We start from the raw sequence: 27656 nt of genomic DNA on the forward strand, positions 1-27656 counted from the left end.
AGGCCCATCCGCGTTGTCACAGATGACGAGATCTCGTTGTGCTTTACAGCCGAGTGACGTCCTCTGTGCACACGCATCCTGTCTGTCCAGCGTCAGTCCGCAGGCACTGGGGCTGCGGGCGCTTGAGATGGGGCCAGCGTGGCCTTCCTGTCGCCTGGGGTTCCCTTGACTTGGTGATGATCCCTGCAGGTGTCGGGAGCCCGGTCTCAGGGCGGTCACCTTGGGCAGGTGGACATGCTCTGCCCCAGGGCGTGCAGCTTCCGTGTGAGCGCCTGCTGCTCTCCGTCACCGCGTGGCCGTGACAAATACTGCAGGGGGGCGGTCAATGGCAGTTAACTTGTCGTCTGGGGCTGGAGGCTGAGGTCGGGGCTGGTCCCTCCCGAGGTCTGTCTCCGGGGCCTGTGCAGGGCGGCCCTTGTGCGGCCCCTGCACGTGTTCTCTGTGCAGGCAGCCCTGGCATCTGTCTCCAGAGGTAGTCCCCTTCTGAGGTGCTGGAGGTTCGGACGTCAACGTGGGGATATTGGGGACACGGTCTGTCCTGTTGAACAGGCGGCTTCTGATTTTCCACTGTTCGCGTCCTCTCTGCAGACACGCATCATTTCCTCCCTTCCGCTTCCTCCGTGGGTGCCCGCCAGGCGTGGTGTGGCTGCTGCAGTGCCCCGGGCAGGCTGCGGCCCGCTCCTGTCCAGCGCCCCGTCCTGCCCACCGTCGCTGGCATCGCCCTGCCCTCCGTGCTGCGTGGGGAGCAGGGGTGTGTCTGCACAGGGCCCGTCTTTGGTGCATCTGTTCCCTCGGCGGCGACATGGGGGCGCGTAGGGGGGGATCCCGAGAGCTCGTGTGTGTGTGTGTGTGTGTGTGTGGCGGTGTAATGTCTGGAACGTGTCCTCCGTCCTCACACCCCAGTGCCACGGAGCTCCGCCTGTCCCATCCGTCCCGTCCTCCCCCCGAGGGTGCTGCCTGCGTGTCCAGCAGCCCTGGCTCCCTGCCGGGCCCCCGGAGCTGTTGGACGGCCGTTGGCGTGCGTGCACGCACATCTCTGGCTCACGCTCGCCTCTGGGACGCTCCCTTCGCTTCCAGGAGGCCCGTCACCGCCCAGTTCAGGTCCTGCGCTCTCTCTTTGCAGCTCTCGTGACCTTTGTGTTTCACCCCAAGTGGCAAGCCACCGGTGTTCTTGGACTTACTAAGTTTTTCAGTTGCAGTTCAGTTATTTGCATTGTCACCTAATTTCTAGGGGTTCAGCTTTCCTGCTTGTCCTGCCAGTGCCCGGGCAGCGTCCTCGCTTGTCCCCTGAGGCCCGTAGGTGGCGAAGGGTTTCTCGTGCTCCCCGTGTCCTGCGTTCCATCCACACGTGTGGGTGTCTGTGTGGTGTGGGCGTCCCCTGTGGTGTGTGACCCGTGGCGGCGGGTCTCGGGCACCAGGGCTCCTCCTGGGGTCCTGCCCGGGGTGGCCAGCCTCCTGGCCCGTGGATCCCAGGCGTTGCCACGGCACTGAGTTTTGTCTTCCGAGGTTGGTCAGCTTTGGTTCCCTGATGACCTTCTCCTGTTTCTCCTCGCAGGTTCCTAAGGTAAATTTTCCGGCATCGTAGCCACGTTTCAGTAAGGCAGGAGAAGAGCGATGGAATGTGTGTTTAGACGTTGACAGGCCACCGTGCCCTCCTCAGGGCGCCTGGTGAACCATCAGCGGGCTGTGTGGGCCCCACGTCCCCTCCTGGACGTTGCCCGTTTGTGTGGTCCTCGTTGTGGCGCAGCCAGTGTCTGTGGTTTGTGTTCCTTTGGGCCTTTTTTTTTTTTTTTTTCAGATTTTATTTATTCCTGAGACCTCCAGAGACAGGCAGAGATGGGCAGAGGGAGAAGCAGGCTCCATGGAGGGGGCTCAATGGGGACTCAATCCCGGGACCCCGGGGTCACGCCCTGGGCCCAAGGCAGATGCTCCACCACTGAGCACCCCCGGGCATCCCTCTTCCTAGGATTCTTAATGAGCTCACGCCCCTTTTCCTTGAAGTCGCCCAGGCCCCCCTGTGGGGCCCCCCACGCTCTCGTGGCATCTGCAGTGCCTGCGCTGCTCGCCTTTGGACTTGGTCGTGCTCGCTGTCGCTGGTCCCCGGCCCGTGGCTGTTCGTCTCCCGTCTCAGAGCACCACAGCGTTCGCATCCTCTTCTGATTTTTTTTTTTATTATTTTACTTGGTTTTTAAAGATTCTTATTCATGTGAGAGAGGTGCAGGAGCTGGGGAGCGGCAGGCGCGAGGGGAGCAGGGACTCTGAGATGGGGCCTGAGCGGGCGCTTCACCCACGAGCCCCTGGGGGCACCCTCTGCTGATCCCTTGAAGCCGTTTCTTACTAGTTCTGCGCCTGGAACCGGTCCAGCGGGAGGCTCTGGGCTCTTTACCCCTTCCGCGTGGCACGGCAGTGTTTGCAGCCCGACCTGGAGAGAAACAGCCCCCGTGCTTCACTGTCCTGTGGGCCCAGGTCTGTGTTGGGCCCGAGCCTTCTATCGCTGTCGTGGCTCATTCCTGTAATGGGGTGGGACTTAGTCTTGTTTTAGAAAAAACCAGCTTATTGTGAGCGTGAAAATGACGTTGCTAGGACTCCTCTGATTCTTGGGGAAAATGGGTTCACTGGCTGCATGTTCAGGGTCTCAGCAGGTTTGGCACATGCCCTGAGCCCCTCTGTCGTGTCCCCCCCCCCCCCCCGCCGAGGGTGCTGGGCTGCATGTGGTTGGCCGTGCCGCAGCAGTGACCACAGGCCCTTCCCTTGGGGCCCTTCTCATGGGGCAGGGCCGTGTCCCAAGCAGGCCAAGTTGGGTCTGGGCCCGGAGGGGACATGCAGAGGGGAGACATGGAGTGGGGGGTAAGCAGGCTGGACCCCCTCGGGGGCGGAGGCCCTGGCCCGGGAAGGTCCGCCTGCAGTGCAGCTCCCGAAGGCTCTGGGCAGGCTCCGGGAATGGCCTCCCTGGCCTCCTGCAGCTGGGGCCGTGGTGGCTCGGCGAGCGCAGCACAGGAGCGGGGAGGGCTCTCCGGCCAGGGCTGCGTGCCCGGCTCTGCAGGGCTGTTGTCTCCCTGAGTTACTGGGCCCCCCGAGGTAAGATGCGGGGACGGAGGTGGCCTGAGCGTGCACAGCCTAGGGAGGGCAACGTGGGAGTCCGTGATCGGGTGCTTGGGGGAGAGGCCGCCTGTGACGTGTCCTCTGTGTGATTTGCTGTCCATTTGCCCACACAGTTGGCAGAGAACCACCAGTGCCACCTCGCAGCGCGGACATCCTCCCCGGAAGCCCAGCAGCAGGCGGACCTCGTGGAGACCCGGGAGTCGGAAGGGGAGCAATGCGGGGGCCTCTCAGAAGGGCCCGGCCAAGGTGTGTGCGGCCCGCTGCTGCCCTTGTTGGTGGCCGAGCAGCCCGCAGGGTTAGGGTTGACGCATGGGGGGGCTCCCGCGTGGGCCGCGTGGACAGGCTGGCCCCGAACTCTGCAGCTCCTCCCTGGTGGGTCCTCGGGGTTAAGGGCTGGGCTTGTGGCGAGTCGGGAGAGGGCCCGGCCAGGTACAGCACGGGGGCGGGGGCTTGGGGGGTCGCAGGACACGGGGGTGGAGAGAAGCTGTGGTCCTCCCAGTGGATGCAGCCCAGCCGCTGAGGAGAGCAGGTGTGAGGCTGGCCCTGGACGCAGATTCCAGGTGGGGCGGCGGGGTGTGGGGGTCAGGGCCCACGTCGGGGTGCTCAACAGCCCTGCCTGCTTTGGGCGGGGGCTCCCCTGGAGCTGATGAGGCGGAGGAGGAGGAGCGTGCTCCTAGAGCCAGGCTCCCGGGGTGCTGGCATCTGCCCCTCACTCTTCTCCTCCTGCTGTGGGAGGTCTTGGCCGCGCACACCGGCTGCTGGGCGCTGACGGGCACTGACGGGCCGGCACCGAGCGCCTGTCCTCTGCTCAGCTCGTGCTTGAGCCCAGGAAGGTGACAGGCCCCGACCCGAACCACACGCTCCCACAGTTGAACACCATCCCCCGGAGGGACGGGGCGGGCGGTGAGTGGGTCTGGTGGCTCCGGGCAGGACCGCTGCAAGGCTCGTCACCAGGGCCGGGGGCACGGGGTGCCGCGCTGTGACCTCCCCCGCACTTCAGGCCGGGCTCACCCCGGGCGTGCCCCAGGAACAAGTGTCCGTCACCTGGGGCGTTGGAGGGCGAGTGTCCTAGTCTGCCACGTGTGGTGCCCTCGAGGTTTGTGCCTGACTGTCCTTCCCGCCTGCTCGCCCCCTCACAGAGCTCGCGCAGGTGCCCATCCCGTGTGCACAGGGCACGGCCTTGGAGGTGGACACGGAGGTGGCGGCCAGAGGGCTGGGTCTGGAAGCCGAGCACAGGCTTAAACTCCTGCTTCTTCAGACGGAGCTCAAGGAAGAAATGGACGTCTTAAAACTAGAAAACAGGAATTTACATGAGAAGTTGCAGCACGAAGTCTGCCTGAAAGAGGACTTGGAGAGGGTGAGTGTGGGCCTGGCCCCTTCTGTGGCCGCGGACTCGGAGGCCCGCGCAGGTCCTGGTGCTCCGGCCCCTCTGCTCCTGCGGCCGTGCTTGCGCCTCAGGACAGGGCTCCACCTCGGGCCGAGCGCGTCTGACTCCTTGTTGCTCCAGGGTTAGGGGCCGGGCCGGGCGTCCTCAGGCGGGCGGCAGGTAGGTGGCACCGTGCTGCGGGCCGGGGCCCGGTGAGCCCCTGGGCTGCCCTGCTGGCTGACGGCACGGCAATGGAGTGTGCGCGTGGCGAGTCTGGTGGCGCGGGCGGAGGTTGGCACAGCCTTGCCTGGATCCCCGGGAGGCCTCCGCATACGCAGCGCCGTGGGGCGCCCTGTGCTGCAGGGTGCCCTGGACGGAGTCGGAGCCGTCCGGACGAAGCTGCGTTCCCTCCGCCCGAGCTTGTGGCCCGATGCTCTCACCACGAGGGTCTTTCTGGATTTTCAGTCTCCACCAAGACTGAATTTCGTGTGAACTTCTCACCCGCCTGTCCAGGCGCTGCCGTTAGGTGTTGGCAGGGACTTGGGGCAGAGCGGAACCCAGGCTGGAGCCTGGCGGGCCCGCTGGAGGCGGCCGCCCTTGTTGGCGGTCTGTGGTTTCAGCAGGCGACCGTGTCAGGCACCATGGAGCGGAGGGCACAGTTTCCTCCGCGACTTCTGGTGTTCGGGTGTGTAATAGCTCTCCTGCACCACCGTTTCATCTCCTTACATCAATTAGAGAGACGGCGTGTACAATCATGTATCTTTCCCTTTAGTTTTGTTAATTTTTGAGTATTTTGAGGTTGTTCTCATCGTCACGGATGTTTATGATTGTTCCGTCTTCCTGAAAAATGCACCCTTGTATCTTTGATGATGTATCCTCCCCTTTTAAAAAGATTTTACATATTTATTCATGCGAGACACAGAGAGAGGGAGAGACCCAGGCAGAGGGAGAAGCAGGCTCCCTGCGGGGAGCCCGAAGGGGGACTTGATCCCGGGACCCCGGGGTCACGCCCTGGGCCGAAGGCAGATGCTCCACCGCTGAGCCACCCAGGTACCCCCGAATTCTACAATTTCTATTGGGTCTTTTGTTGTTGTTGTTGTTAAGAATTTTTTTTCTTTGCCATGATTTGCTATCCTTTTATTCGTTATAAGCATATTCTTCTTATGCCCATAAGTGCAGTTATGATGCTTGTTTTTAAAACCTTTGTCTGCTGGGGCACCCAGTGCTCAGTTGGTTGAATGTTTGCCTTTGGCTCGAGTCATGATCCTGGGGTCCTGGGATTAAGCGGCGCATCGGGCCCCCTGCTCGGTAGGTTACCTGCTTCTCCCTCTCCCTCTGCACTCCCCCTGCTTGTGTGCACGTGTGTGCTCTCTCTCTCAAATAGATAAATAAAATCTTAAAAAAAAAATCATTTAAATCCTTTGCTGATTTCAAAATTTTGGCATCTTGAGGTTCTCCAATACAATCCTGTGTTTTCTTTTTAGCATGGGTCATATTTCTTGGGTATTTGTATATCAGCTAATTTTGGATTCTTTTCTGGACATTGTGAATGACACATTGTTGAGACTCTGGAATCTGTTACGTACCACTGAAAAGTATTGATTTTTTTGTTTGTTTTAGCAGACAGTTACCTTGGTTGGACTCTGACTCCACATTACGTCTTCTCTGTGTTGGGTGCTCCTCGGGTCTGCCCACACCTGTCTGCACCAGGGATCAGAGACTGGGGCTAGGTTAATGCACAGATCCTGTAGCTTCTGTGTCTGGTTCGGTCCCAGTGGGCCTTTACGTCTCACTTTCTACCTCCTCTGTTCACACAAAGGAGGTGCTGGGGTTTGTGTGCGTGGCGCAGACAGGTAGAGTACCCAGTGCCGTTTGTTTCTTCTTAGCGTCCAACCCTTCTCCACAATCCGCCTGCTTTTAGATGCTCTCTCAGGCCTCTAAGTAGTTTCTTATGTTTTTCCCAGTGTTTATACCTCTTAGTGTCTGGGAGGTTTGGCCTGATTATAGCTTCTCAGCTATTTCCAGAAGCAGGATCCTAAACTTATTTTAATAACTTGATTATTTTAAGCAAACAGTCATACGCAGTGTGGGGCTTGAACTCATGACCTGAGATCAGGAGTCACAGGCTCCACTGACTGAGCCAGCCACGTGCCTCTTTAATAGCTTAATTCTTAAATTAGGAGTTGAGGTCATCCTTCGATTCCATTTTTACTTTTGTTTTTTTCTTGTAGTTTATTGACTTACTTGCTTTCTATTTTTGAAAATCAGGATATTTGCCTACCTCTAACTTTGTGATTCACCTCCCTTTCCGGAAGATACTCTTAAGTGTTTAAATTTTAGTTATCAATCTTTTACTCAGATTCCATGTAAGATATTAGAATATGAATGAAGCAAAGCCTGAGACGGGGGCTCATTGAACCGTTTGCTGCTCTTGTTCTCGTGGACTCTGGTGTCCTTGCTGACGGTGGCTCTGCTCTGTCCGGGGTGGTTGGCCCTCCCCCCGACTGAAGCCCCGTGGCATCTCTGACCCCCCCGCGTCGCTGGTCTCACGCAGGTGGCCTCTGACACTGTCTTTGTTTCCTCCGCATACGCACGTACGTGTTGAGTTCACTTAGTTTTTAACCCCGTCTGCCGACCCCAGAGGCGAAGCACAGCTGGTTTGGGGGTCGTTACTACCAGTAAACTTCTCCTTTAATTTCTTCCGTCTCACGTGAAATTATGTTACGTGCAGGTAAAACACAGGTTGGTTGAAGATCACCGGGAGGAGCTGAAGAAAGCCAATGAGAGGTTACAGCTCGTGAAGCAAGAATTGAAAGACAAAGAAGCAGAATGGAAAGTGGCAAGTGAGGATCTAAAGAGAAAAGCTGAAGAGGAGCTCACGCTGATGCTCCATGACCTGAAAGAACAAGCTGAAGCTGAGAAACAGTCCATAATAAACAAGTTTGAGCTTCGAGAAATCAAAATGAGGCAACTTCAGGATCAGCAGGCAGCCCAGATCCTGGACCTGGAGGGGTCTCTGGTGGAGCAGCAGGGCCGCCTGCGGCAGCTGGAGCACGGGCTGGAGGCGGAGGAGTGTCCACGGTGCAGCCGCTGTGGCCGGGAGCCAGCTGGCCGTGTGGCTCCTGCGGACCAGGACTGGGAGCTCGCCACCCACCGCCTGAGGGAGGACTGCGCCCTCCAGCTGATGCAGGCGCAGAGCAGGTGGGTGCCGTGCTCGCCGCAGAGGGTCAGGTATGGAGCCGTCTGCCAGTTTCCCACTTGAGGCCTGACCCCAAGGGGCCCAGCAGAGGGTAAGAGGCCGGCCCCCTGGGAAGACCAGCGGTGGGCTTGGAGGCGGGCGGGAGCGTCTGCGGGAAGAGGGGGCATGTACTGAGGCCTGGACACTGGTCTTCACCCTGGTGGAACACAGCGGGTTAGAACGCTGCGTGTCCTGTGTCCCCGTCCCCCCCCCCCCCCGGAGCTGTGCTGTGAGGAGCGCCCAGATCCTCCTGGTGGAGTCTGTATTCCTTTGATGGACGCAACTGGGCACACGTCTGCCACGTTATTTTGGTTCTTTGCACGTTTTAAAATTTCAGGAGCAAGAATTTAGACTTTACTTACCAAAAGGACATGCAGTTCATCAGTATTAGTTCTTTGTATTTTTAAAACAGGTATTTTTAAAAATGGTTTTTTTTTTTCTAAAATTTATATTTACTTCCTTTAAATTTCAAAGGAATTTAGAACGTGATTTGATCAGTCAGTGCTCTTTGCAAACTTGAGCTATAGCGAGTGGGGGTGTTTGGGAGTCTTGAGTCATTGGTCTCGCTGCTGGTGCTGCAGCTTGTCACCTGCGAGCTGCTCCCACCGTCGTGAGCGAGGTGCAGGAGCCCTGGATCTGGGGTCTGAGGCCTTGAGCTCTGATCTCGACCCACCGCCTCACGCCGGGTGGACCCAGGCCCGTGCTCCTCCTGTGTGGGGAGAGGACACAGGATGGTCAGGGAACGCGGCCAGAGTTATCTGGTGGAGGCTTGGCACAGAGAAGCAAACCAGGTCGTCTTATTCTTCACGTGAACTGACCGAGGGGCACGTCACGAATGTGCAGTGCATGCCCAGTTGAGATTCAGGCTTTTTCCGGGTCCTGGTGCTTTGATGAGAAGGGAGTCTGCCCCTTGCCTGTGCTTTTGCAGGCAGCACTGCCTGTGGCTCAGGAATTCGCGTCCCTTCCTTCTCAGCCAGCTTTTCCGAGGTCTGGGTGGGCCTCAGGCGATAGTGCGGGCCCCTTCCCTGTGTGACCCTTCTCGCCGGGCTGCGCGTCACCTCTGCGTTGCCATGACGTCTGTCGGAAACATGCCTGTGCTCTCCTGCTGTGGATCTGTGTCCTCCGCTTCGGGCTGTGAGCGGGGATGCCTGGGCTCTGTCCCTCGAGCTCCCCTGGCTTCACGTGGCCCCTTCACTCTCCCCTTGTTCCTCCTCTCGGGCCATTTGTGGCAGAGGGAGCAAGACCAGCTGGAACACGGCAACGGTGTAGTGAGTGGCTACTGTAGTGGTGAGTCACTGTGAGCAAGGTGAGTGAGGTTGGTGCTTTCGTGACTGTTTTTGCTGCCCATGCTCACCTTGCGTGTCCTCTCAGGTTCTTAAAAGAACGTAAAGAACTCACAGAGAAATTCACCGCGGAACAGGATGCTCTCCTCCGGGAGGCCCAGGAGAAGCACGCCTGCGACCTGCGGCTCCTGCAGGAGAGACACCAGCAGCACGTACTGTCCTTGACGGCGCAGCTGGAGGCCAGACGCCGGGCCGAGGTGGAGGAGCTGAAGGCCTCCGTGGAGAGCGAGCGGTGGGCTCTTGCGGAAGCACGTGTGGCTGAGTTGCAGACAGAGCACGCCGCTGCCATCAGTGCCCTGGAAGCCAGACACTCGGCACTTCTGGGTTCCCTGGAGTCGCGTCACCTGTCCGAGGTGCAGGCCATGCGGGAGGAGCACAGGCGGGCTCTCGAGCAGCTGAGAGTGGACCTGGAGAAGCAGCTGCAGGAGAAGGCGGCTTCTCACCCCACGCCTCTGACTCAGGCGCTGGAGAAGCATCCGCTGAGCCACAGCCAGGAGCTTCCGCCTGTGGAGGGGGGCCTGAGGACGCAGACGAGCTCGGGCCAGCTTGAGGGTGTGAAGGCCCCGGTGCCCCCTGAGGTTCAGGGAGCCCAGCAGGTGAGGCGCGCGTCAGGGCCTGCGTGTCTCTACCCCGTGTGTCCCATCTGCCGCTATCTGTGGCAGGGGGCTTCCCCGCGGGTGGCTGCGTGGTGGGTGGATGGAGGCGCGTGCAGGCCACATGCTGGGGAGATGGTCGGAGCACTCCTAGTCTGGTCTGCCATGGAGGCAGCCCCCCCCCCCGCCTCCGTCGTCTCCCTTCTGCACGTTGGTCCCACCCTGTGCACCCCAGGTGCTCCCTCTGACCTGGGGGCACAGCTCTGCAGACCCCTACCACAGCACACTCTCACCCTGTCTCCCGGCTCCTGTCCCGTGCATGCCACGTGCCAGGCTTGCTGTCTGTTGTCTGGGCTCCTCGTGTGCTCACATCCCCAACAAGCGTTTCCCCGACTGCCCGGTGCAGCGCCCACCTCCCTCTAGGACTTCTAGCCCTGGGGCCTCCAGGGGCCCCACCAGCAGGGGTGGATGCCATGGGGCCCGCCTTGCTCAGCCCTGCGGACATCCCCAGCTGCAGCTCTTTTGAGGTGCCAGGGGCCCTGCCGCAGCATGTTGGCGTGACCTCAGGTCAGCTGGGGCATACGGGAGTCCGGATCTGTCCACCTGCGGTGCACCTGGGGGGCAAGGTCCTGAGCTTGCAGGCAGCAGCAAGGGCGCAGATGCGTTCTGAAGGCCTCTGATGGCTGACCGGCGGGGCTTGGAGTGACTGGACTACCTGGGGGAAGGGTCAGCCGGGCCCTCAGGGGGCAGCTGGGGGCAGCCACCCAGGAGGGAGGGCCGGGGGCGCCTGGCGGGTGAGCGGGGTGACGTCTGGGTCTGCACCCGGGAGGCAGCGGCGGCGGAGGAGCCCTCCCTGCCCGAGGCGGAGGGCCCCGCAGGGACGGCTGTGCGCGGTGTCACTGCCGCGGGTCCGCACAGGACACTCCTGCCGGGGCAGGTGCTCCGGGGCTGACGCACGCTCTGGTTTCGTTTTCAGCTCTTTCAGCTGCGCTCGCGCGTGTGTGAGCCGCAGGTCAGATCGCGCGCTCCTGCTGCTCGGGGTCTGACGAAGCACTTGGGATCTCTCGAATCCGCACGACTGCCGCGGCCGGGCCCTCGTGCGTGTCCGCGGGTCCCTGTGCATCTGGGCAGGACGGCCTGTGCCCCGAGGCCCTTCACACTCGTGTCCGTATCTCCCCATCCTTCTGGGGGTGAGAGGGTAGCGACAGGATGGGAACGTACACACACAGCGCTTCGCAAATACCCGGTATTTTTTGTGAAGTGTTACGTCCAAATTTATTGAGATACAGATTTTTGTGAGTAGTAGTTTTCTGGATTTTTTTTTTAATTTTTATTTTTAAATATTTTATTTATTTGAGAAACAGAGAGAGTGAGCAAGTGCACAAGTAGGCAGAGCAGCAGAGGGAGGGGGAGAAGCAGACCCCTCGCTGAGCAGGGATCCCACCATGGGACTCGATCGGGGACCCTGAGGTCATGACCTGAGCCCAAGGCCCAAGATGCGTCACTGACAGAGCGCCCCCGCCCCCGCGCCCCTTGATACTTTTTTTTTTTTTTTAGATTTTATTTATTTATTCATGAGAGACACACACACACACACAGAGAGGCAGAGACACAGGCAGAGGGAGAAGCAGGCTCCATGCACCGGGAGCCCGACGTGGGGACTCGATCCCGGGTCTCCAGGATCACGCCCTGGGCCGAAGGCGGGCGCCTAACCGCTGGTCCACCCGGGCTGCCCCCTTGATACTTTTTAAGCGAGCCTTGTTGTCTAGCTGGTTTCACAAAAACATTTGGACTTGTTGAATTTTCACTTTTATTGGAGAGGGTGTCCGCATAGACGGAGGGGCAACGGTTGAGCGACGTGCTGTGTGGCCGCCCGTGGCAGCAGGTGCCGTCCTCGAGCGCCTGTGCCCCCTCACCTGCCCTTTCTGTTGCCGCAGGTCCCGGACATGACGCGTTTTTGTCTGTGGACGCTTCAGTCTGTGCTTCTTCCCCCTCAAGGGAGCAGAACTGCAATCGGTTCTGGCTTTAAAACTAAGCAGTAATTCATTCCTTCGTACCCTCACGTGTGCAGCCTCCTCCTGTGGCCGTTCGGGTCCGGCTCTGGGTCCGGGTCCGGCTCCAGCGCGGCTTGTGCGCCTCGGGCCGTTTTACTGCCTCCATGATGCTGCTTAACACTTCCCCCGGAAGGCGTCGGTGTCTCCACGCAGGATGGGACTCCTGTGCCCGTCGTGGTCTGGAATCCTTGTGGGTGGACGCGTGCGCCCCCCGTGGCCCCCTCAGGCTTGGGCCTGCGTGAAGCCTTGCAGGGCCGTTGTCCCCAAAATAGCAGGGACGCGCTGTTCCTCCTCAGCAGGTTTGCTCCAGGCCACAAATATCTTTGCACCTGTTTGAAAAGCAGGGTCACTTGCCCCAAGTTATTTCACAAACGCTTGTGAGCTGATTGGCTTTCTTCCCCCGGGAGTCGGCTTGTGAGAAAAGTTCTCTGGAAACCGAAGCTTGATTCCCTTCTCTTAGAGGTGTGCGTGCGTCCCGGACAGAGGTCGCCCGTGTCGATGACGCTAAGCAGTCGTGGAACGCAGGGGCTACCTGTAGTCCGGCCGGGATCAGCTGCTCGAGGCAGTTTCATGTTTTCTTCAATTAAGACATGAATTATGATAATTATGAATTGTATCATAATTTTTGAAAATAGGCCATTTTGGGTATAGTTTAATTCATTTTCAGTTGGATTTATTTTTATTAGTATGTCGGTTTACTTAATCTTTTTTGGAGATTTTATTTATTTGGGGGAAAGAACAGGAGTGGGGTGGGGGCAGCAGCAGGCAGAGGAAGAGGGAGACGCAGACTCCCCGCTGAGCGGGGACTCCCAACGCAGGGCTCGATCCCAGAACCCTGAGCTCATGACCTGAGCTGAAGGCAGCCGCTTCCCCGATGGAGCCCCCAGGCACCGACGACGACGTTGGTATCTTTTGTGTTAATGCTACTATTTTTTTTTTTTAAGACGTATCTGTCATGTTTTTTTAGTGGCTAAAAACATACATATATACCTGACATTTTTCCTAGAATTCTGTAGATTTTTAGAAAAACCTTGAGAATTTAAAAAAAAAAAATCGTTTCCTTCTATTGACTTTACCATTTATTTATTTATTTATTTATTTATTTATTTATTTTTTATAGATTTATTTTTTATTAGTGTTCAGTTTGCCAACATAGAGCATAACACCCAGTGCTCATCCCATCAGGTGCCCCCCTCAGTGCCCGTCACCCAGTCCCCCCCACCCCCCGCCCACCTCCCCTTCTACCACCCCTAGTTCGTTTGACTTTACCATTTAGAATATGGAAAATTAAATGGAGTTTTATTCAAGGCTAGAAGTAGAAGTGATTATATGCGAGGAGGTCTCAAGGTCGGGGCTAGGGTTGCATGAGCCAAGGGAGACTGGATTTGCGCCTTCCCAGCCTGGGGAGGAGTGGCCTGGGAACGCATGCCCGAGGCACCGGGCCCGAGGCATCGGGCCGTCCTGCAGCCTTCCCTGGGTGCACACCCTCCAGCCGGCCTCACCTGACTCCTGAGCCCTTGGCCTTTGCGTCTGTCAGGTGCCCTTTCTCGCACGTTCCCACTCCAGGCCTGGGCCCGCATTGGGTGCAGCAGGCGTGAGGTGTCCCCACTGCACGGGAGCCGTTCCTCCCGCCCACAGTGTGCATCGGATGGGCACCTTGTGTGTGCTACTCGCTTAGCCGAGCTTATGCTCTCCCGTTACACGTGTGTGTCTGTGAACTGCCAGTAAAATCTTTCCTGATGCAAAGTGGTGGGTAACAGATAAGTGACAGGTTTCCATCCTCTTGAGCAAGTGCAGCTCTGTGTTGGGGCAGGTGAGGAAGGGGCTTGGCATCAGGCCTGCTCTTTCCAGCCAAGGTTCCATCTAGAACCCCACCCCCACCCCGTGCCCTCCCTGCAGCGGTGACTCCTGGGCCGGGGAGAGGGCGAGAGCCTGCTGGTCACTGTGCTACCCCGTACAGGTGCCCAGAACTTGAGGGCGGGTGGTCCTGAGTGGTCCTCAGGGGCATGTGTGCTCCTACCCTGACCTCAGACAGAGACTTGCTCTCTGAAAGATTGTTGTCTGAAGAAAGTGATCCTCCCACATCTTAACCAGAGCATTTAATGGGCACAGGGAGCCTGCGGGGTTTGCCATCCCGACCCCTCCCCGAAGGTGCTAGGAGGGAATCTCCTGATGCCTGTGCCGGGGTCCTGGGGGCCAAAGGGCTGTGATGCCGAGTCCCGCTGGATTGTTGTCCTGGCTGGTGGGTTGCTGGGTGGGGGTTGGGTCCCTCTCCCTCCCTGGGTGTTGGTGGTCTTTTTCCCAGTGTCCTCCACAGTGGTGCAGTATTTCCTGTGGTCTGTTTCTTCGGGAAACGGTGGCATGGCTCCCGTGCTTTGGCCCTGCTGGTCTGGGGTGCCTGTTGGCGTCTGGGTTTCCCCTATATTCACTCACTCTTTGTGGTTGACACTTGCGGAGTTAGCCTCCCTAGTCAAACCTGGTTACCCCCAGGGCTGCAGCTTCCTTTCTAGCTGTCAGTGGTCTGCATCACCCCCTCTTTCCCCTAGAAGGGGAATCATGGTGTAAATGTGATTAAAGTACTTTAGAAACTTTGCAATGTGTGATAGCTTGGAATTTGCAGGGGATGCTTCTTTTTAAAGGTTTTGGAGTTAAATTTGTTTCAAGAAAGAAAGTTAATTCAGAAGTAGTCTCTGTAACTTGTAAGTACAAATTTAGGGCTGTGCCATGCATGCCCCGTTTTCTGATGCTGGTGATTAAGGTGACTCCAGAACCTGCGGAGTGGTTCTGTAAGCTGGAGCCTGACTCCCGTGTGTCATCACAGTGAAAATACTTGAGTATGAGGTAAGAGCTCAGCGTTGACTCTTTTCCTCCTCGCTCAAGGAGGGTGCCCCGGTCCCTGCAGAGGTTGAGGCCCAGCGTCCAGCCCTCCTGGCCGGGCTGCGACAGGAGAGAGGGAAAGAGCAGCTCCACTGTCAGGAGGAGCCTGAGCTGCTCAAGTGCCCGTCAGAACCGTTCCTGGAGCAGCAGATCCTACAGCCAAAGGTACTGGGATTAAGAGTGGTCTGTCTTATTGCTGTGTTTTGTCATCTGCAAAGTGAGGAATGAGGAATTTTATTCTAAACTAATGGTGATATGCAAGGTTAAAATAGTTGGTATTAGATTTTTCTAGGCAACTTTTTCATTCATTTCTTTTCTATTTAAATTGGGTGGTTAGCATACCTTTTCTGCTAAGAAGTTGTCATCAAATATTTTAAATCTGAGAAAGTTTGAGTCTTACTGCCTTGCTCTGATGACTCAGCAGCAGCTACATCAAGGTTTTTCTTGCTTTAAGTAGTCTGTTTTCATGGAAGAATGTGCAGGATGAGTGAACACTCCACACCCTCTATGATATTTTTTTTTTAAGATTTTATTTATTTATTCATGACAGACACGCAGAGAGGGAGAGAGGCAGAGACACAGGCAGAGAGAGGAAGAGCAGGCTCCATGCAGGGAGCCTGAGGTGGGACTCGATCCCGGGACTCCAGGTCACGCCCTGGGCTGAAGGCGGCGCTAAACCACTGCGCCACCCAGGGATCCCCATCTTATGATGATTTTTAATGTAGCTTTATTTTGTTTTTTTTTTTTAAAGACTTTATTAAGATATATTTTAGATATTTTTATACTGAATATTAGATATTTATATATAAGATATAGTTTAAGATATATTAAGGCATATCATAAAAATTATTCTTTTTAAGTATGCATTTCAGTGGTTTTAGTATATTCACCAAGTTGTGCAACTATAACTCCTGTCTACTTCCAGAACACTTAACATCACCACAAAAAGAAACCCCCACCCTGTTAGCTGCCTTTCCCATCCCCCAGCCCCTGGCAACCACTAATCTTTCTGTTAGTTTGCCTTTTTTGGATGTTATAGATCTGGGATCATACAGTATGTGCCCATTTGCCTTTGGTTCCTTTCACTTAGCACAATGTATTCTATGTTTATAGATATTGTAGTGTGTATCAGTACTTGCTGTTTGGTTTTTATGTATCATTTATCTCTTTTGTTTTTCTAATTTTCCATTACTGCTTTCTTTTCATTTGAATGTCCTTGATATTTATTTTGCTATATATTTTTTTGAGTTATTAGTGCCTGCCCAGGGGATTATAATGAACACTTTATAACGGTACAGCTCGGATTAATACCATCTTAAATTTAATAGTTTGTAAATCTATTCTCCTATGTAGCTTCATCCCCTTCTCTGTCCTTTGTGTTAATATTATACAAACCACATTTACATATAATTTATGCTCATTGATTTTTTCAAAATCACGTAGAAGAAAAAGACAATTGCCAAAACTGTGTTTATTTTGACTTTCACTTTACTGGTTTAGTCACTTTTACCGCGTTCTTCGTTTCTTCATGTGGATTCAAATTCAGGTCTAGTGTCCTTTCACTTTAGCCTTTCAGTATCTCTTCAGGGCAGGCCTGTTAGTAATGAATTCTCTCAGTTTTCATTCATCTGGGAATGTTTTAATTTCTCCTTCATTCTGTAAAGACAGTTTCCTGGACATAGAATTCTTGGTTCAGCCTTTTTTTTTTTTTTCCCAGCACTGAATTTTTACCACCCTACTGCTTTTTGGCCTCCATGGTTTCTGAAAAGTAAGCTAGCCATTAATTTTATGTTGAGGATAGCTGCGTTCAAGCTTCTTTTTCTTAGTCTTTCACAGTTTAATTGGGTTGTGTCTTGGTGTGGATCTCTTGAGTTTATCCTATCTGGGGCTAATTGGGCTTCTTGTGTTTATATATTAATATTTTCTCATCAAAGTTGTGGGTTTTGGCCGTTATCTTTTTTTTTTCCTTTTTTTTTAAATTTTTATTTATTTATGATAGTCACACACACACAGAGGGAGAGACAGGCAGAGACACAGGCAGACTCCATGCACCGGGAGCCCGACGTGGGACCCGATCCCGGGTCTCCAGGATCACGCCCTGGGCCAAAGGCAGGCGCCAAACCGCTGCGCCACCCAGGGATCCCCTTTTTTTTTTTTCTTAAAGATTTTATTTATTCATGAGAGGCAGAGAGAGAGAGAGGCAGAGACACAGGCAAAGGGAGAAGCAGGCTCCATGCAGGGAGCCCAAGTCCCGACTCCAGGACTCCGGGGGTCACGACCTGGGAGTCACGCCCTCGGCCCTGGGCCGAAGGTGGCGCTAAACCGGCTGAGCCACCAAGGGCCCCCCTCCCCCCGCCCTTTTTGTTTTTGGCCATTATATCTTCAAAGAGTCTTCCTACCCTGTTCCTTTCTCCTCTTCCCCATTATGGGTATGTTGGTCTTTGAGGGTGTCCCGCAGGCCTTTGAAGCTCTGTTTACTTTCCTTTTTTTAAAAAAAGATTTTATTTATTGATTTAGAGAGCACTTGGGAAGGGGGAGGGGCAGAGGGAGAGAGATAATCTTTGAGATCATGACCTGAGCTGAAATCAAGAGTCGGACATTTAACTGAGCCATCCAGGAGCCTATTTAATTTATTCTTTGTTTTTATTCTCCAGACTGAATAATCTTGTTTGATTGTTTTTTTTTTTAATAATCTTGTTTGATCTGTCTTCATATTTGCTGATTCTTCTACCCATTCACATTTACCATTGAGTCTCTGAATTAATTTTTCATTCATTGTACTTTTCAGCTCCAGAATCTCTCTTTAGTTCCATTTTATAATCTCTTTCTTTATTGAGGGGCTCTGGTTGGGTCATGCTTTCAGTGCTCTGGCAGGCGGTTTACTCTGCCTTAGCTTTTACTTTGTGTTAGTGTGAGGTCAGTAAAGAGTGAGCTCTTAGAGCTTTCTCAAGTTTTCCGGACAGGTTCACAGTCCTATACTTAGGACTGGGAATATGTTGGAGGTTTTCAAAGCTCCCTATTGACATCCCAAACTCTAGTGTTTCCTTTTAAGTTTATGTCTACCTCTTTTGGCTCCAACTGTTACCAGCTCATCACTTGCAGGCTACTGTGATGTTAAACAGTTGCTGCTGATTGGTTTTGACAAATGGCCTAGGGATAGGATTGTTGACACAGGGAGCCATGTGAGATCAGTTTTGGGAGTGGAACTTTTTAGTGAGCTACAGTACAGGTCGGTTATAACAGGACAGTTGGACAGTTGGAAGGGTTGTGCTTTTGGTGAGATCCAACCTATTTTGTCGTCCCCCCTCCCCCCAACCATTATGACTGCTGGACTGCTGTTTTCAAAGTTATATGAGAGATTAGAGTGATGGGATAGGGCAAGTTTAAATACCTCAAAGCTTGCCGTTTTGATGGAGACTCAGACTTTTTTTTTCAGACTTTGTTTTTAGTAAACTCTAGAATGTTACAAGTATCTTTCTTGGTTTCCAGAGCTCTGAAAAAGTTGATTTTGACAGCTTTTGTCAGTGTTCGTAGTGCTTTTATAGAGGAATACATTTTTGGAGGTCCTTATTCTGCCATTTTGGAAGTGCTGCCTCTGTAGTGTTTTTTGGTTTTATTTTTTATTTTTTTTTAAAGATTTATTTATTTATGATAGAGAGAGAGCGAGAGGCAGAGACACAGGAGGAGGGAGAAGCAGGCTCCATGCAGGGAGCCGGACAACGCAGGACTCAATCCCGGGACTCCAGGATAGCTCCCTGGGCCAAAAGCAGACGCCAAACCGCTGAGCCACCCAGGGATCCCCTGGTTTTATTTTTTTTTTAAAGCTTATTTCATTAATATACTATAAAAAAAAGAATTTATTTATTTATTCATGAGAGACACAAAGAGAGAGAGAGAGGCAGAGACATAGGCAGAGGGAGAAGCAGGCTCCCTGCAGGGGGAGCCCCATGTGGAACTCAATCCCGGGTCTCCAGGATCACGCCCTGGACTGAAGGGGGCGCTAAACCGCTGAGCCACCCTGGCTGCCCTCATTAACATGAAGACTCCTAACTCTGGGAAAGGAACTAGGGGTGGTGGAAGGGGAGGAGGACAGGGGGTGGGGGTGACTGGGTGATGGGCACTGAGGGGGGCACTTGACGGGATGAGCACTGGGTGTTGTTCTGTATGTTGGCAAATTGAACACCAATTAAAAAAGTAATTTATTATTAAAAAATATATATACTTTAATTTGTTAGGTGAACCTTCTGAATAAAAAAACTATTATTTAGGAAGAAATAGGGTTTATGTTTAAAATCAAAGGAACTTAGATGGGCATGATATCCTGGTGATGGGTAATTGCTTAATGTGACCTTTTGGAAAGGTTGAAAGCTGTCTTAGTTATGTTTTGTATGAGAAGCACATTTGATATACATGTTCACCGTGGGTAGTGGCTTTGTCCCTTTTGATCACTGCTTTTGGCACAGTATGGACTCAAAACATTTGTTGAATGAACTATATATTAGCAAATAGAGAAATGGAACAACTTAATTTTTAGAGCTTGATGGCATTTTTGTTGTTTTTAATTAATGTGCTTTTATATAGGGTGAATTTGAAAGTGAAAAGAAAGTTGCTTTGCATGAAAAGGAGATACATGGACTTGAGTGTGTGCAAGCACAGTCCCTTTACCAAAAAGAGAAAGAATCTTTGTTTCTGCAGCTGCAGGAGAAGAATAACCAAATTCTGCAGGTATGTGGAAAGTGTCTTTTCTTTGTTATTACTTTGTGTGTGTGTGGTAAAATATGCATAACAAAATTTACCATTTTAATCATTTTTAAGGGTACAGTTCAGTGGCATTAACCTCATTCACACAGTTGTGTGACTGTCACCACTGTTTCTAGAACTGTTCATCATCACAGGTAGAAACTCTGCCCCCATTACGCACTAGCTCCCCATTTCCCTTTCCTCCAGGGCTGGAACCTACTCTTCTACTTTGTGTCTCTAGGAGTTTGACCACTTTTGGGCCCTCCTGTAAGTGGGATCATACAACATTTATTCTCTTATGTCTGGTTTATTCCACTCAGCATCATGTCTGTGGGGTCTGTCCATGTAAGGTGAATCAAAGTTTCTTGGGTTTTTTTATGGCTGAATAACATTGTTACATTTAGGTACCACATTGTATTTATCTCTTCATCTTTATCTGTTGAAGGACCTTTAGATGGTTGTTTTCACCTTTTGACTAATCCGAATGTTACTCCGTGTACAAGTATCTGTTGCAGTCCCTGCTGCTGTCACTTTGGGGGTGTACCTATCTAGGAACAGGATTGCCAGGTCAGATGGTGATGCTGTGTATGTCTTGAGGAGCTGCCATACTGTCTTCACAGCGGCTGCCCCTTATGTTCCTGCCAGCCGTGCACAGCGTTCCAGTTTCTCCACATCCTTGCCAGCACTTGTTATCCGTTTTCTGTTTATGATCGCCATCCTAGCGGGTGTGAGGTGATACCTCATCGTGGTTTTAATATGCATTTCCCTGATGATCAGTGATGTTGACCATCTTTTCATGAGCTAATTGGCCATTTGTATGTCTTTGAAGAAATGTCTGTTCAAGTCCTTTGACAGTTTTTGAATAGGATTGGGTTTTGTTGTTGAGTTCATTATTTCCTTTGTGTGTAGAGGTGTGTATTGATACTTTTTTTTTTTTTCTTTTGACTGGGCTCCACACACACAACGTGGAGCTTAAACTCATGACCTTGAGATCAAGGGGCAGATGCTCTACCAGCTGAAATGACCAGGCTCCCCTACTTATACTATTTTTTGAGATAGTCCTACAATGTAGACCTTTCAGGATCGTAATAGTACTGGTTTCTTTTTCTGACCTTATCATTGTTTTCTGCTGGTCTCCTTTCAGCCTATCAATAACCAGTGTTGTGGTTGTGATGTGATATTGGGGTGATGTGGGGTCTGGGAGCAAACAGTTGAGAAAGAATTCTTGAGATGTCTTAGGTACAAAAAAGGTGGTTTTATTAAAGCAGAGGGATGGGGCTTGTGAACAGAAAGCGCTGCCCTGGGGTCACGAGGAAGGAGGGATTAGTTAGTCAGGATTAGGGATAGAGCAAGTCTCAGGAATTTAGAAACCAGGCTTCCAGGATTTTGCTGTGAAGATAGTGTCATTTCATGAGACCCTTTAGATGTTTATCAATGGGCCAGACGTTTGAAGGATGATTGCCAACACACATCTTGGGGGGTAGAGATAAAGGAAGTCTCTGGAGGGATTTCTATATGTTAAAGGAGACTTATAGGCTCCTGGGGGTTGCTTTTTGCCTCCAACAGAGTATTAACCTTAAGGCAGTTGAATTCCTAGAAGGTCACTGCCTGCCTCAAGGATTTGTCAATGGCTGCATGTAAGGAGACTTGTTTCTACATCTTTTGCCTTTGTTCTCCACATCTTGTGGTTCTTATTATGACTACAAGATACTCTTTAGCAATAACCATCAGGAAACTTTGAAAAAATAAAAGTTTATTAAAGCCCTGGAGGCTACACCTTGTCGCTGGGTACACCTAGCCAGGTGTGATTGTGAGCCTGGGCTTCTGCTTTTACTGGGGTTGAGGGTGAGGGCCTGTGGTTTTGTGCGCTCACTACTGGTGAGTTTCATTAAGAGCAAAAACTCAGCCAGGCAAATTTGCAGGTCCGATTGATTGGCTTTGTGAAGTCATCTGTGAATCAGGAGCAGCCCATCCAGCAAGTACAGGGATGTTCTCAGGAGCTGTACAGGAGGGAGGTTTCCAGCAAGCCCATCTTTCCCTGGGAGAAGGGCAGGGTGATCTTTTCCGTGCAGATCCCTCATCTTCCCTGGGGGGGGGGGGGGGTGGAGAGGGCCCTGAGGGACAGGTCACCTCCTCCCTGCCAACCAGAAAATTCCAGATTGAGTAGCTTAAAGTGTTTTCACTCCTGGGGAGGTTGGAACTGCTGTGACCTCTTGGTCTGTTGTCCTGGGGGCCAGTGACTCTGACCTGATTTTTGTAGTGGTGTTGCTGGGGTCTGTGGCCCTTGGTGCAAAAAGGTGGTTTTATTAAAGCCAGGGGGCGGGGTGGGGGACAGGACCTGAGGGCAGGAAGAGCGGCTGCCCTGAGTTTGTGAGGAGACTGGCTAGATACTTGGGGGTTGTAGGAAGTAAAGGACGTTCCCACAGGACCTTAGTCGGCTAAAGAAGACTCTCCGGTTACTGGAGGCCTTGCTCTTTTCAAACCAAGGTTGTTTTCCCTTGTAGCAAGACATTGGGATTCAGACAGTTGGGAGCTTCCTGGAGGATATATTGTGCTCACCTCAAGTACTTGTTAATGGGCTGCAGATTAGAAGGACATTTAACTTACCTGCATTTCTTTCTGCCTCTGTTCCCACATCACCACCACCTTGGGCCTGTGGCTTCCTTTGTAACAATTTAAAACATAAGAGCAGAATTTTGTTTATTTATCTACATGTCTACTTTTAAATTTTATTTATTTATTTTTAAAGATTTTAAGTATAATCTACAACCAGCGTGGGGCTTGAACCTACAACCCTGCGATCAAGAGTCGCGTGCTCTACCAACTGAGGCAGTCAGGCGCCCCTGAGAGCAGGAATATAAAGCGTGGAGACGAAAGAAAACAAATGGACCAGAGATGAGTTATTGAAATCAACTAAGATCCATAGAGCAAGGGAGCCGGGTGAGAGGGAGGCTGGCGATGTGCGTCTAGAGTGAGCCCCCTTGGAAGTGGGTGCCTCCATCGTGAGGGCTCGAGGCAGGCTCTCCCAGTACAAAGGAGGAGAAAAACCACTGTGATCCTTGTGCGCCATCACCGGATTTGGACTTCCCAGATTGGAGACATAGCTGACTTGTCTTTGTGTGCCAGGCACTTTGTGAGGTACATTCCAGAGCTTTCTTAGTTCTGTAGGGTTCTGTCTTGCTCACGGAATGGATCTCTCAGGACACCGAGGCCCAGGAGAGGTTCCCTTAATTTGCTAACAATCCAGTGGCTCCCAAGCAGCAGAGCCAGTTTGGTTTTAAATACTGCGCTTGGGTGTGTGGCTTACCCTCCACCAGCCTCAGGTGGTGTGTGTCTGCGGAGGGCGGAGGGCAGTCACCTGCTGGGGGGCGTGGGGGGGTGGCTTGTTTCTGGCAACAGAAGCCTCTCCCGTGCTCCAGGTGGAAGAGCAAGGGGCACCAGTGCTGAGGCAGGAAATAGTTCCGCAAGGAAGAAAGGACCTTTCTAAGTGTTTTTTCTTTTTCTATTTTTAAAGATTTTATTTGTTTGACAGAGAGAGAGAGGATGAACAGGGGGAGGGGCAGAGGGAGAGGGAGCAGCAGACTCCCCGCTGAGCAGGGAGCCCACACGGGGTCCGGTCCCAGGTCCCCGAGATCATGACCTGAGCCCAAGGCAGATGCTTCACTGACCGAGCCCCCCCCCCCCAGGTGCCCCTAAAAGTGTTTTTTCAATTTTTCTTCAACTACCAGGTGTTTCTGCCAAGACACACTATATGCATTCCTAAAAAACTCATTCCGTAAAAAAATACTAAAAATAACCCAGGTCATGGGAAAGTAGGGTTAAAGATCATTCAAATCCTATACCGTTTTGTATCTCAAGAGTCCTACTACAAGTATTAGCACAGGTAAAGAGAAATGGTAAATTCCAGATTGAGCAGTTACAGATTTACCTTTACAATAGGGGGATGCTGGCTTGATGGTCTCCTGAGTGCAAGGGGGAGGAATGAAGGGCATCAAGAGTTGGGGGGGGGGCTCAGGAGTGAACGTGCTGCTGCGGGGTGCGGGGAGGAGGCTGCTCCCTGCTGCCCAAGTCCCGCTCCTGCCGCGAGCCCGTGCTCACTGCTCGTGTGCTGTGACCAGGCAGTGTTCCCAGGGAGAGGGACAATGATCGCTAGGCACACCAGACTCTATAAAGAAATTGTTTTTGTTGTAAATATTTCTATAAGCCTTTTTGAAATGTATGTGCTCGGTTAAAATAATGCTGTGCAGTAAGGAAGAGCGTCCTACTGATGTAGTTTTGGAACGTAGGTGGTTTTGTGGGGGTGGGGGGAGATCTGGAGCTGATGACCAAGAAGGAATTCTTGAGATGTCTTTGCAAATGGTGGTTTTATTAAAGCACAAGGACTGGACCTGTGGGCAGGAAGGGCTGCTGCCCCAGGGTGGTGAGGGCTGGCTCTTCATACACTGCGGAGTCGGAGTCGGGGTAAGTAAGGGGAAGGGAGATTTTCAAAAGAACTTTCGTCTAAGGAGGACCGACCTACAAGGTCCTGGACGCCTTGCCATTGTCGGGTTAAGGTTCTTTTCCCTCTGGTAAAGCATCAACATGCAGACAGTTGGGAGCTTCCTGGAGGAAGGTCGCACCCGCATCCCACCCGCATCCCACCCGGGCGGGGGTGGGGGCTGGCAGGGTGTCAGCTTGTGCTGTGTCCACTTCCCTTCCTTCAGCAGGAGGGAGCAGGACGGGCAGAGGGGAAAGTGTGTGTCCCACACACTCGGAGGGTGGACTCCGCCACCGTGGTGGCCTGTACGGCTGGCCCTCGGCTCGATGCTGGGAGGCCGGCAGGTGTCTGCCGTCCGTCCACACCCCACCAGCTGGGGCTACGCCGCGCCTGGAGCAGTCTGGGCACCAGGTCAGGTGCTGGCAGCATTTGGGCTCACTGCTCTTCTCTTTTGTTTGCTTTTGGTCATCATTTGCCATCTTAGTCTGACATAACCAGTGGTTTATAGAATCTGTATTTTTTTTTTAAAGATTTTATTTGAGAGAGAGAACGTGCTGGGGAGGAGGCAGAGGGAGAAGCAGACTCCCCGCTGAACAGGGGGCCTGACACAGGGCTGATCCCAGGACCCTGAGGTCATGACCTGAGCCAAGCAGCACTTGCCATGGAGCCCCCCCCCCACTGCCCCGGGGCGCCCCCTTTTGGCTCTTTTTTCAAGGAGACAGGTGTAGGTGATGTTCAGTTGCCTAGAAACTAATACTCTGAACGAACATGAAAGAGATTTTGAGTGTTTTGTGAGAATAGTCTCTGGTGAATTTGCCCCTGACCCTGGCGCCTGGGCACCTGGGATGTTCATGTATCCCGGGTCTGGAGGCGGTGGATGATGGGGGGCTGTTAGTAATCTTCACCTTCAATCACTGTATTTTGCCGTGTTTTTGTTACCTGGGATGACGAGTGTTTGTTACAGAAGTTTATTCCTCACGGAAGAGCTATAACAATTTTTCCTCGACAGCTGAAGGAACAGATTTTATCCCTAAGTCACGAGGTGGAAGAGCGCCGCCGCGACCTGGAGCAGCTGCAGCAGAGGCGCGAGCGGGAGAACCAGGAGGGCACGAATCTCATCTCGATGCTGAAGTCCGACGCTGACCTGTCTGACCGCGAAAGGTCAGTCGCTCGCTCCCCTGTGCCCGCCGCCCCCGCGCCCTCTCCCGCGTGAGCGCACCGCGGTACCTGGCGGGATGCGACCCCCCCGGCCACGTCCCTCTTCTCATTCAAAAAGACTTTAAACGTCAAGAAGGGTACTGAGCACCGAGTACAGGACGTCATTGGAGAACAGTGGGGCTGAAGGCGGCTGGTTTCTCCTCGGCCGGGCCTGCCAGCCTCGGCCTCTCAGTGGCTGGGCTGTTCAGAGGCAGAGGAAACCTTCCTCCTGCGGGGGGGCCAGGTAGTACCTGGACCCGGTGTCCCTCTCCTGGAAGGTCTGCACTTGGAGGGCCTCGGGCCCCCCGCGCCCCGCTGCCCTCCTGACTCATTCTAATTGAGGTTTTCTTTTGTTTATTCTTACACTTCCCCCTTTTGATGAAGATCCTTCCTTGAAAGCATTGCTGACGGAGTCAGGTGTTTCACGTTTATTGGTTTTGCCCCTCGGTGCCAGGAGGACCTTTCCTGCATCCTGCCCCGCGTCAGGGGAGTCTGGCTAGAGGGCTTGAGCCGACTCGAGTGCTTACGTTTGTAATAGTTCCTTCTTTTTCCTCTCCAGTGCCCTGGCTCTTTGCAGTGGCAGAAGCTGGAAGTTTTTTTGGATTTGTTTTGTTGCCTTCACTTGTCAGATTTGGAAGTTGAGGATTTTAGCAGTTTTTTAGGTGACTCATGTAGGATGTGAGCAGCTGGTTTGCTGTAGTAATTAAATATGGAATGTGGGCAGCTTCCCATTCTGTCCTAGTCTTGTCAACTAAAAGAGAAAGTTCCTGGTTCAGCCTGTAAAAAAAAAAAAAAAGACCATATCAGCGTCTAGACGAAAGACTAGAATGGTCACAAAAAGACCATTTGGAGTCCATTGTAATGGCCCGTGAACAGATTTATTGGGCGTTTGTGTATAGGCATGTTTTGGGTTTTTTAAAAGATTTTATTTATTAGAGAGAGACAAGACGGGGAGGGGCAGAGGGAGAGGCAGGCTCCCCGCTGGGCAGGGAAGGAGGGGGGAGCTGGAACCCAGGACCCCCGAGACGACGAGTTGAGCTGAAGGCCAACGGTTAACCACCTGAGCCACCCAGGCGCCCCACAAGTTAGTTCCTATCAGGTATAGGAAAAGCTACTGTAACTGCTCAGGGACTTCCTGCCAGTGTTCTAGCATCCGGAGGGAAGTTGAGGGCCTGATTCCCTAAATCCCCCTTGGGGTGTTTCCTTTGGGCAGTTTGATCCAAGGTCTGGCCCTCCCCAGCAGGCCTGGGGACAGACACGTAAATGTGAAGAACTGGTGATTACTTCCGCAAACCCGCCGAGTCCTTGGGTACTTGAGGACACGTAGCTGCGGCTCGCAGGTGGTCGGAGTCCAGAGAGCACCAGAAGCCTCCCGCGCTTAGGTCCTCGAAGACTGGGCAGGTTTGGGTAGGTTCAGGAGAGGGGGAAGAGGAGGTGGGGGAGCGCCTCAGGGCCCTTAGGAGGTGAACAATACATCAGAAACATCCAGAAGCCTCAAGAGACCCTTTAAAATAGGCATCCCCTCAGGCTTTTGTCTGTTTTGTGAAGGAGCCTCAGCAACCGTGAGTAAAACAGGTGTAGGGAGCTCGAAGTCCCCACTACCTCTGGGGCGTCGGTCCACTTAGTTACAAGGACACACTGTTTGTAAGCGTGGGACCAACCGGGCCCGGGGCCGCCCCCGCGAGAAAGGTCTCCGTCTCGGGTTTACTCTGGAGCCTGGCTGCAGAGCGCAGGGGGGCCGGAGTGTCCCTGCACCTGCCCGCCGGCCCAGGGCTCCCACCTCCCGCCCCCTTGGAGAAGCGCAGCCCGGGGGCTCCCTGAGGGGGGGCGGTTGGGCTTATAGTGTGGGGGGCCGGGGTGGGACCACTGTCATCAGAAGGTCCCTCGGAGCCCGCCGGAGCTGGAAGTGTCGCGGCTCATCACCGGCTGGCTGTGCCGGCCTCCACCCGCTCTACCGCCCGCCCTAGGAGCTGGCGCGGGGCGCGAGTCGGGCTGCCCCTTGTCCGGCTGCCTGGGTTTCACTAAGAAGTTCCTGCTGTAGGCCGCCCAGGGGCTCAGCGGTGGAGCGTCTGCCTCAGCTCAGGGCGTGACCCCGGGGTCCTGGGATCGAGTCCCGCGTCGGGATCCCCGCAGGGAGCCTGCTTCCCCCTCGGCCTGTGTCTCTGCCTCTCTGTGTCTCAGGAGTAAATACAACCTTAAAAACAAAAAAGAAGTTCCCGCCCTGCAGCATTCGGATTTCTCCCGTGTTGGCCCGGAGCCTTGTTTCTGCTGTTGCGGGTCGGCCGCGGACGGACCCGTTAGTGTGTAGCTGAGGCTGCAGGGCTCGCTTGTGTCCGAGCGCCTGGCTCACCTGGTGCATTGCTGCAGCTCACAGGGCCTCCCGTGGGCCTTCCCCCGGCGTCGCGGCCGGGGTCGCTGTTGGGGTGGCCGTCGGGTCGGCTGTCTGTGCCCAGGGCGCCTGCCTGTGCGCGCCGAGGGGCCGCGGGCCTTGCTGCCGCTGAGCTGGCTGTGCAGAGAGCACGTCCTTCCTTCTAGAGCCCCTTGAATGCTGGCCTCGAGGAGAGCACCTGTCCCTAGGTGTCTGGAGGCTGGGGCCCGGGCCTGAGCGCCCCTCAGGCTGTAGGGCGACCGGCTCCACACACGATTCCAGGTGTGCAAGATGGGGCCAG

General features: G+C 53.6%; 1 protein-coding gene across 6 annotated transcripts in view; it reads left to right on the forward strand.

Annotated features, from left to right (window-relative positions):
• PCNT (pericentrin) overlaps nt 1-27656 on the forward strand; it is a 101410-nt gene that overhangs the window by 24878 nt on the left and 48876 nt on the right. For 5 of the 6 annotated variants that reach the window (XM_055313410.1, XM_055313415.1, XM_055313411.1 and 2 more), the window contains exons 11-17: nt 3216-3348; nt 4242-4459; nt 7200-7669; nt 9078-9645; nt 14577-14738; nt 19155-19298; nt 24800-24951. In XM_055313410.1, the coding sequence (XP_055169385.1) occupies nt 3216-3348; nt 4242-4459; nt 7200-7669; nt 9078-9645; nt 14577-14738; nt 19155-19298; nt 24800-24951 (1847 nt within the window). The remainder of the gene's footprint in view (nt 1-3215; nt 3349-4241; nt 4460-7199; nt 7670-9077; nt 9646-14576; nt 14739-19154; nt 19299-24799; nt 24952-27656) is intronic. The other variant, XM_055313416.1, reaches the window with a different exon arrangement.

This window comes from Nyctereutes procyonoides, unplaced genomic scaffold (assembly GCF_905146905.1).
Source record: "Nyctereutes procyonoides isolate TBG_1078 unplaced genomic scaffold, NYPRO_anot_genome, whole genome shotgun sequence".
NCBI classification, from domain to species: Eukaryota; Metazoa; Chordata; class Mammalia; order Carnivora; family Canidae; genus Nyctereutes; species Nyctereutes procyonoides.